This window comes from Harpia harpyja, chromosome 21, assembly GCF_026419915.1.
Source record: "Harpia harpyja isolate bHarHar1 chromosome 21, bHarHar1 primary haplotype, whole genome shotgun sequence".
NCBI lineage: Eukaryota > Metazoa > Chordata > Aves > Accipitriformes > Accipitridae > Harpia > Harpia harpyja.
This window is the reverse complement of record NC_068960.1, coordinates 19851990-19867852: the sequence shown is the minus strand read 5'-3', so window position 1 is coordinate 19867852 and position 15863 is coordinate 19851990. Positions and strand designations below refer to the sequence as shown.

The window sequence follows — 15863 nt, the reverse complement described above, 5'->3', positions numbered from 1 at the left end:
TGATGACGTTGGGCTCGCGCGGGGCGGGGTGGGGGCCGGCCCGGGGCGGTGGAGCGGAGCGGAACAGCCCGGCCCTGGCCTCGGTCTCGGCCTCTCAGCGGTTCACCCTGCCCGCCGGCGGCTCAGGAGGAGCTGTCAAGCAGGAGAACTTTGTGCTGAGCACATCGGGGTAAGTGGTCGTGGCGGTCAGTGGGTCGCCGCTGCTCTGCCAGGCCGCGCCGGTGGGGGCTGCCGGCCCCGCTGCCGGCAATGCCTGTGTTTGTGCCGGGGGCTTCCCTCTGTAGCCAAGGTCGCTGTTCCTCGAGCGTCTGCAGCAAAGTCTCTACAGCACCCCCAGGGTGAAGGGGTTTTCTTTAACAGGAGATTTCGCCCTGAGGAAAAAGAAACAAAGGACCCCGTTGCTACCGAAGACGAGCTGCTGTCAGGACGCCGGCTCTTGAGGGTGTCTGAGTACCGGCAGACATTTGTGACCTGCACTGGTATCTCCTAGTGACCCCCGTTAGGCCAAATTAGGAGGCGGTGGGTTTTAGAACATGGTTTGCGCTCCCTCTCTTGCCGTAGCAGGCAGGAGGTGCTGTCTCTAGCCGACTGTCGTGGAGTAGCATCAGTTTTTGCTGATGACTTGCTGCGTTTGGTGTTGTCCTTACTTTCTCTGCGTCCGACTGAGCCAATGTCACAATTTTTCAAGCATTCTTGTGTCCTCTTCTGCTCTGTGCCCCCACAGAAACCTGAATGTAGGTGTCTTAAAGGGCACGAGCTTGATACCTGTGCTGCATAGCCCTAGATGCGAGCTATCTGCTCTGTACCCTGTAACAAGTGGTTTAATTGCTCTGCTTTTTCTCCCAAATTTGGGTGGATTGAGGTCGAGTATCTTATTCTAAATCAGTGTTTGTCAGCTTAATCAGGTATGTCCTCCTTGTTACAACTCCCCTGTCCTTTTTCAAGAGAGATGCACCTTATTAGGACAAAATGTCCTATTCTAGGAGCATTGACAGCCTTTAAAACGGGTGTTTTGCTTGTTTTGTTGTGTAACACACCCTCCCACCCCACACTTTGCCTCTGCACATTGATCTTGGCTGCTGACAAAAACCAGTCTCTGTATGCCCAAATGCCTTCAGTAAAGACTCTACAGTGGTACTGGAATAGATGTGTTTCCTTCAATATGAGATACGGGTTTAAAAAGAAAAAAAAACCTTTCTCCTGACGGGTTTAATTTACCACTCTGTAGCCCAGATCCAGGGGCTAATAGAGCCAGACCTACGCGGTTTTCTACTCCTTCAATCTGCACTGCAGGCAGCAGTTCCTGCCCACACTGCCGGAGCCATTCGCACAGGGGGAGGGCGGCCGGTCCCGGCGAACAGAGTTATGAGACCCGGCTTCTGCTCTCGGCTCAGCTTCCGACTGTGATCGGGGACAGACCCTCTGCGTGCCTTTGCCTTCCGAAGACCTGCCTGAGTGAACTCCTCTCCGGCTGCCAGTTCCCTTCTCCAGCGCCTGAAACAGGTGAATCTGGTCAAGGAGATTGTCCTGTCCCAGGCTTTCAGTTCTTGAGATCCCCCTCAGCCACCGAAGCGTGCTGTCCCGGAGGGGCTGCCCGGCACCTTGAAGCGCCGGCCGGGCCTGGCCTGCCGAGAGCCTGGCGCCTCCCGAGAGCCTGGCGCCTCCCGCCGTGGCTCAGGCCCATAGCCGACCCCGAGAGGTCTGCCGGCACCTCCGGGCGGGCCAGAGCCGGCAGCAGCGCGCAGGTCTCGCCGGGCAGGCCGCCTGGGGCTGCTGCCTGTCGGAGCGGTTCCGAGGGCGACTGGGCCGGAGCGAGGAGCCGCTTCGGCTCCCCGCGGCGGGGGGGGGGGGCGGCTGGGCCGCGGAACAAGCGTTGGGCCGCAGCACAAGCGTTCCGCCGCGGCACAAGCGTTCCGCCGCGGCCCCGGCGCCGGAGCGGGGCGGCTTCCGGGCGGCACGGGAAGCGGCGGGAGGCGCGGTGGGCTCCCGGTGCAGCGCTCGGCCCCGCCGGCAGCCGCCATGGCCCGCAAGAAGCTGCACCGGCCCATCGCCGCCATGGCCAAGAAGATCCGCGACTACCGGGCGCTGAAGAACCGGCCGCGGGACTCGCAGCGCTTCGCCCTGGACTACGAGACCATGCGGCGGCCGCTGACGCAGAAGCGGCTGCCGGTGCGGGCCTGGGAGGACGCGCGGAACGAGAACCGGCTCTTCGAGCTGCTCTGCCGCCTACCGCGCTTCGGCGTGGGCCGCACCGTCACCCGCAAGTCCTGGCTGTGGGAGCACGACGAGCCCTGCTACTGGGTCATCACCAAGGTGAAGGCGGACTACACAGCCGAGGTAACCGCCGTCCCCCGCCCGCCTCCGTGAGCCCCCGGCGCCGCTCCCTGCCGCTGCCTCACCCCTTGCTGCCCTCAACAGGGTCTTGTTTTCTTTGCAGAACATGGATCACGGAAGAGCTTGGGGCTACCTGACCTTCAGAGGTAAAACCGGCGTGTTTTCCCACACACGAGGTGGGGAGAGAGCGTCTGTAGGCAGGACCGGAGAGTAATGGGTGGGGGGAGCTGCAGGAAAACCGCAGCCTTCCTGCTTGGGAGATTGGTTTTTCTCGGATCTGCTAAATCAGAAGGGAACTTCTCCCTTTTTTACTTTCAAACGCTGGGATTTAGCCCTCACAGAACACTGGGGGAGAGCCAGCGGAGGCTGACTGTGGGGAGCTAACAGCAGGTTAGGTGAGGCGACAGACTGTTTTGAGAGTTCGAAAGCAAGACACAGAATGAACCCATGCAGGTATTCCAGGTAAAATTGTCAGTAAAACAGGAGCGATGGCATGTAAACTTACGTTACTGGGATTTTAAATTAATGCTTCGAGTTGAGTGAATTTCCCTTTTTAAAGCTACTTAGTATTAGGCATACAATTGTCTCTTACTAGAGTTTCTGAAACATTTCTCATTCAGAGGTTTTAAAGTTGTTGGGTATTGTTAACGTTAAATTTCCCAGGGAACTTTCATCAGTGTAGAGAGAAATTACTCTGGTTCCTTAGCCATGGAAGCTGAACCAGAGAGACACAAAGTGACATTTTAAATCAATGACTTGCCTGTAGGCCTTTCAGCCTGTTTCTGTTTTGATTTTTAAGGACAGAAGTGGGATCCCATAGCATAGCAGGGAGGATACTGTCCAAACCTTTACTGTTCCTTTACTGTTGCCTGATGTAGCGCTTTTGATACTGGAGAGTTGACACTTGCTACATTTCCCGGAGGGAGTTTGTTGTCAATAGCATTGTCCACTGGTGTTCATCATCTTTTCTCAGGCAAAACCGAAGAAGAAGTGAGAGAGATTGACAAGGTCATGTACCATGACTGGCGTATGGTGCCCAAGCATGAGGAGGAGGCCTTCAAGAAATTCACCCCCGTGCCAGAGGAGACCATTTGGTACCTTCCGTACCCACCTCTGCTCCGAGCCATGATCCTAGCACAGTGGCAGAAAGAGGGAAAGCCAATCACAGAGGAGCCAATGATTGATCTGGCAAAGATCATGGCCTCTCCCCTTCGGGGTGCAAAGAAAAAAGCTGCAGGGACACCAGTATAAAGACTTGTTCTATGTCCTGAGCTCCCCACATGCTCTCCCTGTGTGTTAGAAGCATGTCATCATTCAGAAGACCCCCTTGTCCACTGTGGTATGGTGTATCCAGGTTTCCTAGCTTGCTCCCCAGCCCTGTACAGTCACCTCATCTGAAAGGAATGCTGCAGATAGATACGTTCATATTTTTTTTCATAACTTTGGTCTCAGTCAGCAGAGGAACCTTCTTGGTTCCCTGCATAGTCTCTGAATGCGTAGCTCCTGTCATCCAGCTACAATTCCTTGGAGCACAATTGCCTTTACAGCCTGAAAATTAGGTTTTTAAGAACATTTTTCAGATAATTTGGGTCCTATGTAAATCACGTAAAAACTGCTGAGAATATCACATTATTACAGAAAGCTGTGTACAAATGTATCTACTAACAAAAATAAATGTATTCTTATTTCTGCAGCAGAGTTCTAAGAAAACTTGGTATTTTTTTCAGTGCATGGAGATCATCGTGAGGTTCAAATGCAGAGCCATTAGATTACCCAATACAGGCACAGCATTGGATTCCTCTTAACCGCTGCAAAATCATTTGGGTTACTTACATAGGATGGCAATGAACAACATGGGAGGAACATGGCTTTGGATACTAAGCTTATCCAAAGCTATCCATCTCTTATTCCCAGAGACGGCTGTCAGGAGAAATAATTTTAATTGTGGTGATGCAACGTATAGAGGATTGGCTCTTACTATTTGAAGCCAATTGCAAATTAGCACCTGTTCAGCGCAGCACGGTGCGGCGACCATTACAGAAATGCAGCTCCTTAGTGCAGTTCTTGGCATTTCATTTTCTCTTGCGGTGGCTGTGGATTCTGCTGCTGTGTTGGGGACTGCTGGAGGGTCTAGTCTGGGTGCAGGTGGAGGGGGCGCAAGAGCTGTGCTGGTCTGTAGCCTATGTACAGGACAGCTCCCTGCAGAAGCAGCTATTTAGTTCTTTTGTCTGCTGTAGTAGGTAGTCAAGAGGTGGTGTTCCATTTGCTGCAGCATCCTTAAATCACAAGTAGCCTGAAGGGATTTACCGAGGGAAAGCAAAAACTGGACTCTGCCCTGCCCAGTGTGTTGGCAGGCCTGGATGACACAGGGGAACATGTGGCCTCAGCCACCAGGAAAAAGGCTGTCATCAGGCAGGAGCAAACAGATCAACATCAGCTACCTGGACTTCCATGGGGTTCCTCACCAGAGGCTCCTATGGGATAAGAGGGAAGGTTTTTCTCATGAGTTAAAAGCTGATCCTATGACAAGGCACAAAGGCTGGGAAGAGCTGAGCTCTTGTTCCTCCTCTGTGGTGGCGGGAACACTGTGGGGCACGTGCCAGGGCTGGTTCACTGGCTTCAGCAGCAATGGGAGAGTCCAGGGGAGGGAAAATCGGGAGTGTTGCTAAAGGCAGGAACACTTTGAGCTGTGAGACTTCCCACTGCAGCTGATGGAAAAACAGCTTCTCTGGTTTCTATAGCCTCCGCTGCCAGGTGCTGGGCTGACCTGGTGCCTTATTGTGCTTTCTGTGACTGAGGTGCTACTGAATCAGCACACAAACTGAGGATGGGTGAGGTGGGAAGGGAGGGGTAGATGTGAGTTAGATGGGACAAGCAGAACAATCTAGTCCTCTGTCCTGCACAGCCAGGAGCTGAACACAGCCCCAGCACAGGCAGTGCCCTCCCTGACAGGGCAGAGGCCCAGAGTCTGGACCACAGTAGGCAGAGCCAAGTGCTGGCAACAGGGTCCACCAGCAGCCCCAGACAAGGCAAGAAATGACCCATAATCAGGGTCCATCCAGGAAGCCCAGCCAGGAGCAAAAGCAGGTGGAGATAATACACTGTAAGGCATAGAATCAAACAATCACTTGGGTGGGAAGGGACCTTTGAAGATCATCTAGTCCAAAGGCCCAAGTCCCAGGGGTCCACCTGGGAGCAGCTGGAGAAAAGCACAGCTACAGCACAGCTCAGGCATAGACTGAAGGCCCCAGCTGGTGCTTAAATGAGGCTTGTGACCTGCTGGTGATCTCAGGGCCTTAACACCTGGGGGGGGGGGTGTCTTCACACAGAGCCCTGGGCAGCCTGAGCACCTTGTCTGACTGTGAAGGTCCCCTTCCAGAAAGCTGCACAGCCCCAGTTTGCCACATATTGGATTCAATGCCTAGAACACGCCGGGACCTCTGCTGGACTCTCAAACCTGTGCGTTAACCTCCTGGGTCGTTTAACAGCATGGGCGTGGTGGTCTGAAGGATGACAGGAGTGAGCCCCTTCCTCAGCCAACCAGGTGGGTGCCAGACATGGCTGCACTTCACTCTACCTTGCTCAGACTGCTCCTGGCCGTACTGAAGGGTGCAGCCCGAGGAGTGCGGGACGGATCCCAGGCCCTCTTTCCAAACTTCATTGCTGAGGTGCTTCTATTAACCCAGGAGGTTGTACTTCACCCTGGCCTGCACAGGACTGCAGTGCAGGGGTTAGTCATGGAGGTGAGTCACCTTAGGGACCCCTGCTCAGGGCTGGAGCTGCTCCTGGTGTAAGGAGGTGAACTTTCTTGTCTATTATTGCTATGTACAGCCCTTGGATTAATGCAGTTCTACAAAATAAATACGAATGTGTCCAAGTGCTGCTGGGAGTAAGAGGAACTCGCTTCCTGCAGTGCTGAATGTCATGGATTCCTATGGGACTTTGTGAAGTACCACCCTGTATTGACAAGTGACATCATTGGCAAATTGCTTGTTGAAAGCTGAGCCTGACGTGTTAACCCTGGCAGCTCACCTGAAGGGGACACCACAAGGACAGCTGCAGCTAGCCGGCAGCTGAACACTTGTCTTTTCCACCTTTTATTTCTGATGCTGGGAGAAGCTACAGATTGCACTGTGGCTTGCAGGACCAGCCCCCTCTGCTCTGACCCAGTGAGCAATCCACATCTCATTTCTTGCCACTAAATTGCTCAATGGTGAACACTTGAGCTGCCATTCCCACCCTTTTAAGTGTCTTGCTGCTATTAATGACTGAGCAGAAATCCCAGTGCCTTTATAGGAACAAGATGCCCTGCACTTGGTGATGTTAACACATTTATTACATACAGAACAGATATGGTTCGTTGTTTGATAGCATAGGGGACAAAGCATGGGAACATATTCATACAGCAGTCTCTTTACAGAATGCCATCTTCAGACCAAATAGCGGAGTTTACAGGCCTTAAGACACTTTTTAAAATCCTTTTGTAACATACAAGATACTTTACATACATCACAGTGGAGATATGACAGGGAAGTGTGTTGAAGCCAGTCAGTTCTCACCTTGCTGCCCAGCAGCCACCAAATGCTCACAGGAGCTGACAGAAGAGGCTGGTTCTACTTAGCTGTAGCTGCCCCTCTTGGACATGTGCTTTTCTTGGAGGAAAACATGCACTGAGCTGGAAAGAAACCTGTTGGTAGAGGCCTGAGACTGTCTCCTGATGTTGCCAGGGCCCAGTAGGTGACAGGAGACTGAGTACTGTCACTTTGACTGCTAAAACCAGATACAGAGCAAACAGTAAGAGGTAAGAACGTTGCAATTCTGTATTTTCCTATGGAAGAGTCGATAGAGCTAAGGAACTGGGCCTACTAGGGCTTTTTTTTTTTTCGCCCCCTTCAATTAGCCCAAATTACAAAGTTTACCTGGCCTTAACTGATGAACATGTCTGTGGAATCTGTGGTCTAAATGTTGTTCTTGTTAATTTTAATGCATTCTGTGTTGTGATCCAATGAGCTCTTCCTAGCAGAAAGCATTTTGGGAAAGTGAATGAGAAGCCTGGCACAGTCAGCAGTGCCCTGGTGAAATGTTCCTGGTGAAAGGTCCCCCCGCATGCAGGTGGTGGCTCCAAGCATCCCTTAGGCAAAGCCAACTGCAGAGCCTGGTGTGCCAATGGCTGGAGGACACCGTCCAGCTGGCTTCCTACCTCAGTGAAGAGTGGTGTGGGTGCCCGTGTCACCAGCACCACTCACAGGCAGCATGGGCACCACTGTGGCTCTGTACCTTGGTGGCTGAGGCCTCTGTTCTCCAGGGATGTCCTCTTGCCTCCTTGCAGGGGAAAGGTATGCCCCAGCCCTTTTCTGAACTGCAGATCCAAAAATCATTTCAGTGCTGCTGCATCAGGACAGATGCCACATGTTGGAGCTTCCCCTGGGAATACTGCATCCCTGCAGCACACAAGTAGCTTTAGACCACAAGCCTTAGGGGCAGCCTGGTCCATGGTGAGAAGCACAGGACACAGCTGGGACCTTCCCAGGAGACGAAGGCTTCCCACAGCTGTCTCCATACCACCACACTGGCACAAGGACATCCCTGTGAGCCCTGGAGTGCTGCACAGCTCAGGGAAGAAACAAGGAGCTTCCAAATTCAACGCTAACAACTGCTACTCGCTCTAGTCCTGCACATCCAGGAGGGATTGTTCAAAGGAAATGGAACTTGTCCTTGTGGAGACAGGACTGTTTCTGCTCTCAGAAAGGGAGGACAAACCACTGCCTCTACATCTGGAACCGCCATGTTCTGCACCTGGAGCTCAAAACCGCTCTCCCTGGCCCCAATTTTGCTGCTTCCCTTGAAGCAGGACGCACCTTTGCAATCCCCCAGCGCTCCTTAGACAAGGACAGCTGTCAGAATTTTTCTGAGGGGTTGTCAATTCTTTGCAGGAGTCGGAAACTTCCAGCTTTTCAAACTACTTAGTAACAAAGTCAGTGCTTGCAATGTTGGGTAAGAGGTCAGGAGATCTGGCCTCAATTCCTTTTTCTGTGTGACCTCAGATGAGACACAGCCTTTCTATACCTTGACTGCACCTACAGTCTTTCCTAACCAACAGCCAAAGTGTAAAGGAAAACAGACACCTCCTTCCAGCAGTTCCTGGGATGGGGACACAGCCTTATGTGTCAAGGTAATCTCAATGTGTTAATGCAGAATTCACAGCAGACCAAGCAGACCAATGTCATCTGCCCTCACCTGTGTTTTAAAAGCCAACACATGCTATGCAGAGAGAGCTTTCTCCTGAACGTTTCAGAATGAACTCGAGTTCTTTTCTGCCTGGCATTTTTGGAAAGGGGAGTTAACAAGTATTGCTGCCTTTTCTGCTCTTAAAATAGCAAGGTTCCAGTACCCCTTTGCTACCACAGTTCCCAAAGGCCCTGTGGCCTTCATGATCAAACACCTTTCTCCCATCTGAGGCTACCAAACAATCCTCTCCGGACACACAGAGTCACCCAGCATGCAACTGCTGAGACAACAACAGCAGCAGAGGAGGGAGACTTTCCATCTGCAAGTATGGAGGATGTGTTCCCCACAGTAATGGCACTGCTGCCTTCTCCAGCCAAAGAGCAGAAATGCTGCCCAAACCCTGACACTCCTTTCTATTAAGGGTTCCTTGGACTTGGCTGCTCTCAGTCCGTAGCACATTATTCTGTGCTTAGGGGTGGATAAGGTGAAGAGTCCACTGGTGAACAAGAAAGGATTTCTGCTAGGGTGCTGTAGAAGTTGTGATTCACCATCACTGCTTTGGCGGGGGACGCCAGGGGGACATACTTCTTTCTCATGCAGGTGGGAGTGAGGCAACCTGCCAGAGAACCTGAGCCACCACCCATCCAGCTGCCAGCTCCCGAGCGCTGGGCAAAGGCTTTGCACAGTTCTAGCTCCAAGCTTCACTTCATTGATGCACTGCCATTTCTCTCCTTGTAGATGCCAGCTCCAGAGCAGAACAATAATCCAACCACGCAGAAAGCGCACAGGCCCAAGATGAAAGCTGCAAGTTCAGAGGTTAGAAGGGGGTCACAGTCCAAGGCAGGAGCCGTTGCAGTTGTCTGGGGTCGGTTTCCAGCAGTAGGTATAATGCAGGCGTTCTGTATGTACATCTTGGCATTCAGGCGGGAGGAGGGACACTTACATTGGCGGGAAAGGAGAAATTCTCACTCAGGGATGTATGATACCTGCCACACAATAATGTGGCTCCTTTCAGCCTTGGAAAGTACTGGCTTCACCTGGGTGGCATCTCCTGCATTCTCCTCTGTCTCATCATCTTCTCCATCCCCTGAAGAGAGAAAACAGAGAGTGAAAAAGGCAAGAAAGAAAATCCCAAATTGCACTACTCTGGAATACTTCCAAAGAGGCTAATACCCCTGTTACAGTCTCGGCAGTCTGACAACAGAGAGCATGAGCTGAGACCTTCCTTTATGCCTGGAGAACATTTATAGCCACATGGAGCTTTTCTGAAGCAGGACTGTATGGATGGAACAAACCACCTCCAGCAGTAGGGAAAACCACGCTTCCTTTCGGGGAAGCCAATGTTTACAACACAGAGCGCCCTGGAGCAGCACAGGTGACCACAGTAGGGCAGCAATGTTTGGAGCCAGTGGCACAGATGGCTTTATTCTCTCCAGGGCCATTAACGTAGACTGCGTGGCACTGCAGGCACAGGCAGGGGCAGGGTTTGGCAGTCTTGTGTTGTGCAAGGAAAATGCTTGCTATCTGCCCTCACAGCCAAAGGCAGGAGAAACAGAGAGCAGTGCTTTTCAGATTTCACTCCCACAGCAGTGATCCCTCTCTCCATGACCACGGTCCCGCACCCCTTCCTGTTCCAGATGCCTCCCACCACAGGCGCTCACCGATCCGGAAATCGATGTATCCTTCTCCTCCGCTCAGCACCAGGACATTCTTCAGCTTCTGCCCCTCGGTCTCTGTGGCCGCTGTGCTGGGGTTCTCCGAAGGGCTGTCCAACACACTCCCATTCAGGGTTGCTAGGACATTGCCTAGGAGAGGACAGAGGTGCTGTCAGTGCCTCTGCTCAGCCCCCATGCAGTTAACACACACATGTACACACAAACACACACATACACAGACACACACACATGCACAGAGACACACACACAATTGGGCAGGCCAATTCCTTCTGCTGTGAAATCTGGAAGTCACTGCAGTTTAAACTATTGATGTCTGAGCCACAGTGATCTGCAAGCACTAGAAATGCTATGGACAGCCATCTGCTGCAGACCAGCTGAAGCTCCTGTTACAGAATGGACAGTGAGACAAGACCCTCAACAAGGAAAGGCTGTGCTCATCCTTACCAGGCACAGAGACGAAGAACTTGACAGCATCACGGTGCCCATGGAAACAGAGCTGTGCTTGAGCCATGGAGCAGTAGGGAATGAAACTGCTGGCAGATTTGTCACTGTTGTCATCACCATACACATGGATGACCCCACCAGAGCGGCTGCCCTCTCCAGAGGTTGGTGAGGTCTTGTTGGCTGGAGACATGGAGGAGGAATATTGTCAGCAATGGCTTTGACTCCCGTTTACAGAAGGGACTCAAATCAAAGAGAAAACTCATGAGCCATGAAGGAAAACCTTTAAGGGTGCAGGTCTCTCTAAAGGTCTTGTGTAAAGGATGTGATGGAGGAGACCACACAAAACTGTACAGTCCCTCTCTTAGGCTGGTTACAATCCACTCATGGTAACAAACTACATTTTCTCATCGAATCTAGTATTTGGCTACTAGTGAGGCACACATCCCTGGATGTGCTAGGCAAGAGTGACCCTAGGGCAAGCTAGACAAGATCTCTGCTGTGTCCAGTGAAGGCCTCTTCACCAGCAGCAATCCTGTCCAGCCTTCAGAAATGACCTACAGTCCTAGGATCAACCTTGGTCTTTTGTACCTGGCAGGGTATCCAAAGGTGTCCACTGTACCCATGAGACCTTAAGGGCACCTGGAGGAGAATTATTGCTATTTTCTGGATTGGTGAAGTTGCTCAGTTTCCAAGTTAAGTCTTTTGCTCATGCCAAGCCGTGAGCACACAGGCTGCTGAAAACAGTCTCTGGGTATAGTGAAGGCCTCTCAGCCCAGTAAATGTCACAGCAGTGGAGTGAGGTCCTTCCTTAGTCCTTGATTTAGCTGTGACACCAGAAGATCAGCTACTCAAGCCATGAACATCTGAAAGATGCCCACCATCCACAGCTTCCAAGGATTTCAAGGTGGGCTCAGGGGCCAGCATCCTTCATGTCCAGGCTCTGAGAATGTGAATGCTTCCACCCACCAAGGAACAGAGACCAGTGCTCAGAGCTCAGCATGGGAGATGCTTTCCTTCCATATGCACCCACATCAGTAAAACAGAAACAGTACTAAAATCAGAAGGCTTTCACTTACTGTGAGAGAACTGAATTGCTTGCTTAATTATCTGTAATTCTGTATTTTGGCTTGGGCTGGATTTCAATTAAGTGACTTGGACAAAGGAGACTTTTACCTATCAGACTCAAGCCAGGATGGCGAGACAAGTACAAATATTTTGATGGAAGAATGAGAATCAGTGTGTGCAGGGGGAAGATCCTCAAGATGAAGGCTCTCTGCATCTCTGTGCTTTGGTTTGCTGTGAGCAGCTGCAACTGGCTGAGCTCATCTGATCGACAGACGGGGCTGGTACGAGCACTTCTTCTCACTCAGTATCTGGCTTCTTACTGCAACTAGTATCAGATGCTTTAAAAGGAGGAGACATATGTTGATAATGCTTCTGGACGGCCACAGAAATGCCTTACAATGACAAAAAAAATACTCCTTTCTGACCCTGGAAGGGCTAAGGTAAGCGTAAATTTGAACTCAGGCCCTGCCTTAACTGGCACAAACTCAAACAATTCTTAATGTTTACCAAAGTCCCCTCTGGTTAAAAGTGTTGGTTGATTACTTGCAGCTGGCAGGTGCCACAGCACCTACTGCCATTGGCCTGGAACTGATGACAGAAGTATCCTTGGAAAACCAAGGATGACCAAGGAAGACCTTGGAAGAACAGTCTACTCCTGCTTCCTGGAACTCTATGACTGAATGAACCTTTACAATCCCTATCTCAAACCTGGCCTACCACAATAAGGGAACTACTGATGAAGAATAAAGTACTCTTGACACAAAAAAACCAGAGGGATGGCTGATGAGATGGATGAAAATGTTTTTAGCCATGGGAAATGAGGATATTTACACTACTGTCTCTGGTCGCTTTTCTCAGATGCAACTTAAAATGAAAGCCTGATGAGGAAAAATGGATGGAGAGAGCTGAATGGCAGGATGGAAGGGTGGGAAAGTGACTGCAAAGGTGAATGGGCACAAAAGGAGTGAAAGCTGAAGGAAGGAGGCAATGGACTTACCCCGGAGCCCAAGGAGTTGGCCTCGGTGGAGGACTACAGCTAGGCACAGGCAAGGAGTGGGAACACAGAGGGGCAAGGGAAGAGACAGGCAGGACGGGAGAGAAGAAAAAGGTGATTACTGGGAGAAAATTCAGGGAACAACAAAAATGTATAAAACCTAGAGAAACCGCAACAGGAGCTACAGGCTCTGATCAGTTTATACCAACACTGTTCTTGCTCACTTTGCTCTTATCTTACAAGGACAAATGTAGTATCTGAGATGGGAGAGGGACCATGGTCACAAGGATCCATTGCTAAAGCTTCTAGTAAGGCCTTACTGCTTACCACATTTTTACAGAGACACTGAAAGATAATGCAACTGGTTTACAGCAGGGAACAAGCTTAACTCAGAATTAGGACACCAGCCCCAAGAAAGAATGGGCTTTAAAACAGGGATTCAGAAATGAGACCAAGATTGCAATGCACAAAGACAACTGTGTCACTGGCTTCCTGGTGTCAGCCCTGGGCATATCCAGCTCCACTAGCCTTAGAGGAGACCATCTCAGCCCTGACTTCCAGGAGGATTACAACAGGTTTGCTGCTCTTATACAAGAGCCATTTCCTGCTTCTCAGATTTCCTGCTAGCAGTGGTAAGAAAATGTTAATTTGGCTGCTTTCTGTTGAAAGCAACTGCAATCAGCTTCAAATCCTACTCCCCCATTACAATCTGGAACAGACCTGCAAAGTTAGACGCTGACTGGCAGGTACAGAACAGGATTACTAAGAGCTTCAACTAAACTTCCAGCTCCAGAGATGCACCTATTAACTACTGCTGGGCCTGCTCACCAGGTTGGATTTGGTGTAGGATACTGATTTCTACTTGACTGATAAAGCTGAGCCCTAATTTGAGTAAATGAAGCTTTTCTAAGGTCAGTTTCTAGAAAATACTGTTATGGAGACTTTTAGATGTCTGTGCCAAAACAAAATTTCCAGGGAGATCTTCCTGGTGACTTCTCAACCCATGGCCTCCTTTTGAAGACTTACTACAATTCCCAAAGCTTTGTTTCTCCTGGTTTCCAGTAGCTACAGAATCAGTTCCCATCAGCCTGCTCTGTCAAGGTCACACTCAAAAAAGAAGACTGTATAGATGGTAGAGATGTCATTGGTCCTCCAAGAAGGAAATGCCTTCAACTGAACTGAAAGGGACAGTAACAAATACCTATTTGGTTTTAAACAGGTTAAATCCACTCAATTGAACACTTAATTCCTTAATAAGGAAGAGTTAAACCAAGTTCAGGGTTGTTCACACTCAGGGCTCTTCTCTCCGAACGCTTCTATGATCAAAGGTGTGTCAGGTTCAGAGTAAAAATGTCCAGAAAGCATTAGCCTACCAGAGCCATCCGCCATGCTGCACAAATAACACACAAAAGCATTCTTTTTTTAGGGGGGGATGCAGAAGTATCTCCAATAAATGTCACTTACTCTCAGTCAATGGAATGGAGATGACGACACCGTTCCCTGTCCCTACCCAGAGGCGGTTGCCAGCAATGAGCAAGGCTGTAATCCGCACGAATGAGAAGCCCAGCTTTCCAGTGCCTAGTAAGCATGCATAAGAATTGAAGAGTCAGTTACGACTTTGGGCAAGGTCTGCTAATGAATTCTGATTTTTCTCTGATCTCAGTAAGCAGCAGACCATTTACTGACAGTCCCTACTGCCTCACCTAGCATCTTGCTGACGTAAGGCTCAATGTCGACATCTTGCAGATGTTGATGGCTGTGGGCATGGTAAAGCCTCAGAGTGGAGTCCAGGCGGATAGAAACCCATACTCCATCTCCAATCCATGCCAGCTGTCGCACCTGACTCTCCCGCCGAGGGTGGGCATCAAAGGATTTCTGAAATGCCAAATAGGTGGACCAATGTGAGTTCACAAAAGGTCTGCAATTATCTACACTTATACTCCATTTTCCTCAACTGTGATCACTTGTTTGGGTTTCAAAGCTCCTGAAGAAAATGTGTTAAAGCCAGCTGACCTCAGAAGTTCACTACAGTATACAAAAATTCCCTCGCTTGAAATGATTTTGTATAACAGCTGTGCAGAGATTATGGTCTTTGCAAACCAATTAATGAGCTAGAACATTTAGAAACCAAGAGTTTTCAATATGCTTGGTAGAAAAGGAAAACACACAACTCCAGTATAAATTCCAAAGATCAAACTGCCTTGGCTCACTGACGTGAACTTCAGATTCAGCACTTCTTCTCCTGTTACTAGAATTATTCCAAGCACTGTCAAATAGGTTTGTACCAACACCACTGTATTGAATTTCAAACAAAAGGCTCTAAACATAATTTTTTTCTTAGGCAAGTAGGATCACTAGGGCTTGCTAACTGTACTCTTCCTTTGTGCCACAATGCCCACAGATGGAGAAGTCTTAGATCATATATGAAGGGCAGCTGTAAAGCACGCATGTACTTCTGTACAGTATGTGGCCTCATAGATTCACTAGTAAAGGCAAAGAAAGTGCTCAGTTTAGACTTATCTAAGGATTTAAGCTCTGCAAAGGGAGGAAGGAATAAATACCCCCCTGGCAGATTGGGTCATAACTTGACCCAGATTGACTGTTTGGGTCCTACAGTCAGCAATGACAATACAAAGGTTCTGCATTTCCATGCACTGCAGCAGAAAACAGCTATAAGAATAAATACAAGACAAGCATGTGCATGCATACACACACATTTGCTCTCTTACCTCAATCTGCATTGTCTTAGGTTGGATAACATGGATTTTGTTCTTGTAGCCACACCAGACTCTATCATACACAACAGCCATGCAGCGGATGGAATGGTGAGTGTGACCGAGGTCCATTAGGTGGTAATTACTGAGATCCCACTGACTGTCTAAGGTGAAAAACAAGTGCGGAAAGATGCATCTCCTTCATGACATGTCAGTATACAATAGAATCATCTACCTTTCCATGTATAACTAAGTATACAGGCTTAGCTAGTAGTCAAATGCTCATTTTGCTTATGTCTGTGAACTTCCTATGAACCCGTAATACTATATGGGCAGAGCCTTATACTTACGAAACACGTGACAATAAAGTTTAGTTTGGTGGGCTAAAAGCTCTCCAAATCAGGCTAT

General features: G+C 49.8%; 2 protein-coding genes and 1 long non-coding RNA gene across 33 annotated transcripts in view; 2 read left to right on the top strand and 1 right to left on the bottom strand.

Annotated features, from left to right (window-relative positions):
• The first annotated feature begins 45 nt into the window (after positions 1 to 45).
• On the top strand, positions 46 to 1137 carry LOC128134929 (uncharacterized). The gene is made up of 2 exons (XR_008232881.1): positions 46 to 169; positions 361 to 1137. It is a non-coding gene; the product is annotated as an uncharacterized LOC128134929 (long non-coding RNA).
• Positions 1138 to 1911: 774 nt separating this feature from the next.
• On the top strand, positions 1912 to 4027 carry MRPS34 (mitochondrial ribosomal protein S34). Its single transcript, XM_052773251.1, has 3 exons — positions 1912 to 2337; positions 2438 to 2480; positions 3308 to 4027. The coding sequence occupies exons 1-3, from the start codon at positions 2020 to 2022 to the stop codon at positions 3583 to 3585; spliced, it is 639 nt and encodes a 212-aa protein (XP_052629211.1). The 5' UTR covers positions 1912 to 2019; the 3' UTR covers positions 3586 to 4027.
• A 2625-nt stretch (positions 4028 to 6652) lies between these two features.
• MAPK8IP3 (mitogen-activated protein kinase 8 interacting protein 3) overlaps positions 6653 to 15863 on the bottom strand; it is an 81498-nt gene continuing 72287 nt past the window's right edge. For 28 of the 31 annotated variants that reach the window (XM_052773311.1, XM_052773314.1, XM_052773317.1 and 25 more), the window contains 7 exons: positions 15471 to 15619; positions 14445 to 14616; positions 14206 to 14319; positions 12745 to 12783; positions 10683 to 10862; positions 10224 to 10367; positions 6653 to 9649 (listed from right to left, as the gene is read on the bottom strand). In XM_052773311.1, the coding sequence (XP_052629271.1) occupies positions 9528 to 9649; positions 10224 to 10367; positions 10683 to 10862; positions 12745 to 12783; positions 14206 to 14319; positions 14445 to 14616; positions 15471 to 15619 (920 nt within the window). In that variant the 3' untranslated portion in view covers positions 6653 to 9527. The remainder of the gene's footprint in view (positions 9650 to 10223; positions 10368 to 10682; positions 10863 to 12744; positions 12784 to 14205; positions 14320 to 14444; positions 14617 to 15470; positions 15620 to 15863) is intronic. The other 3 variants (XM_052773324.1, XM_052773345.1, XM_052773344.1) reach the window with 1 other exon arrangement.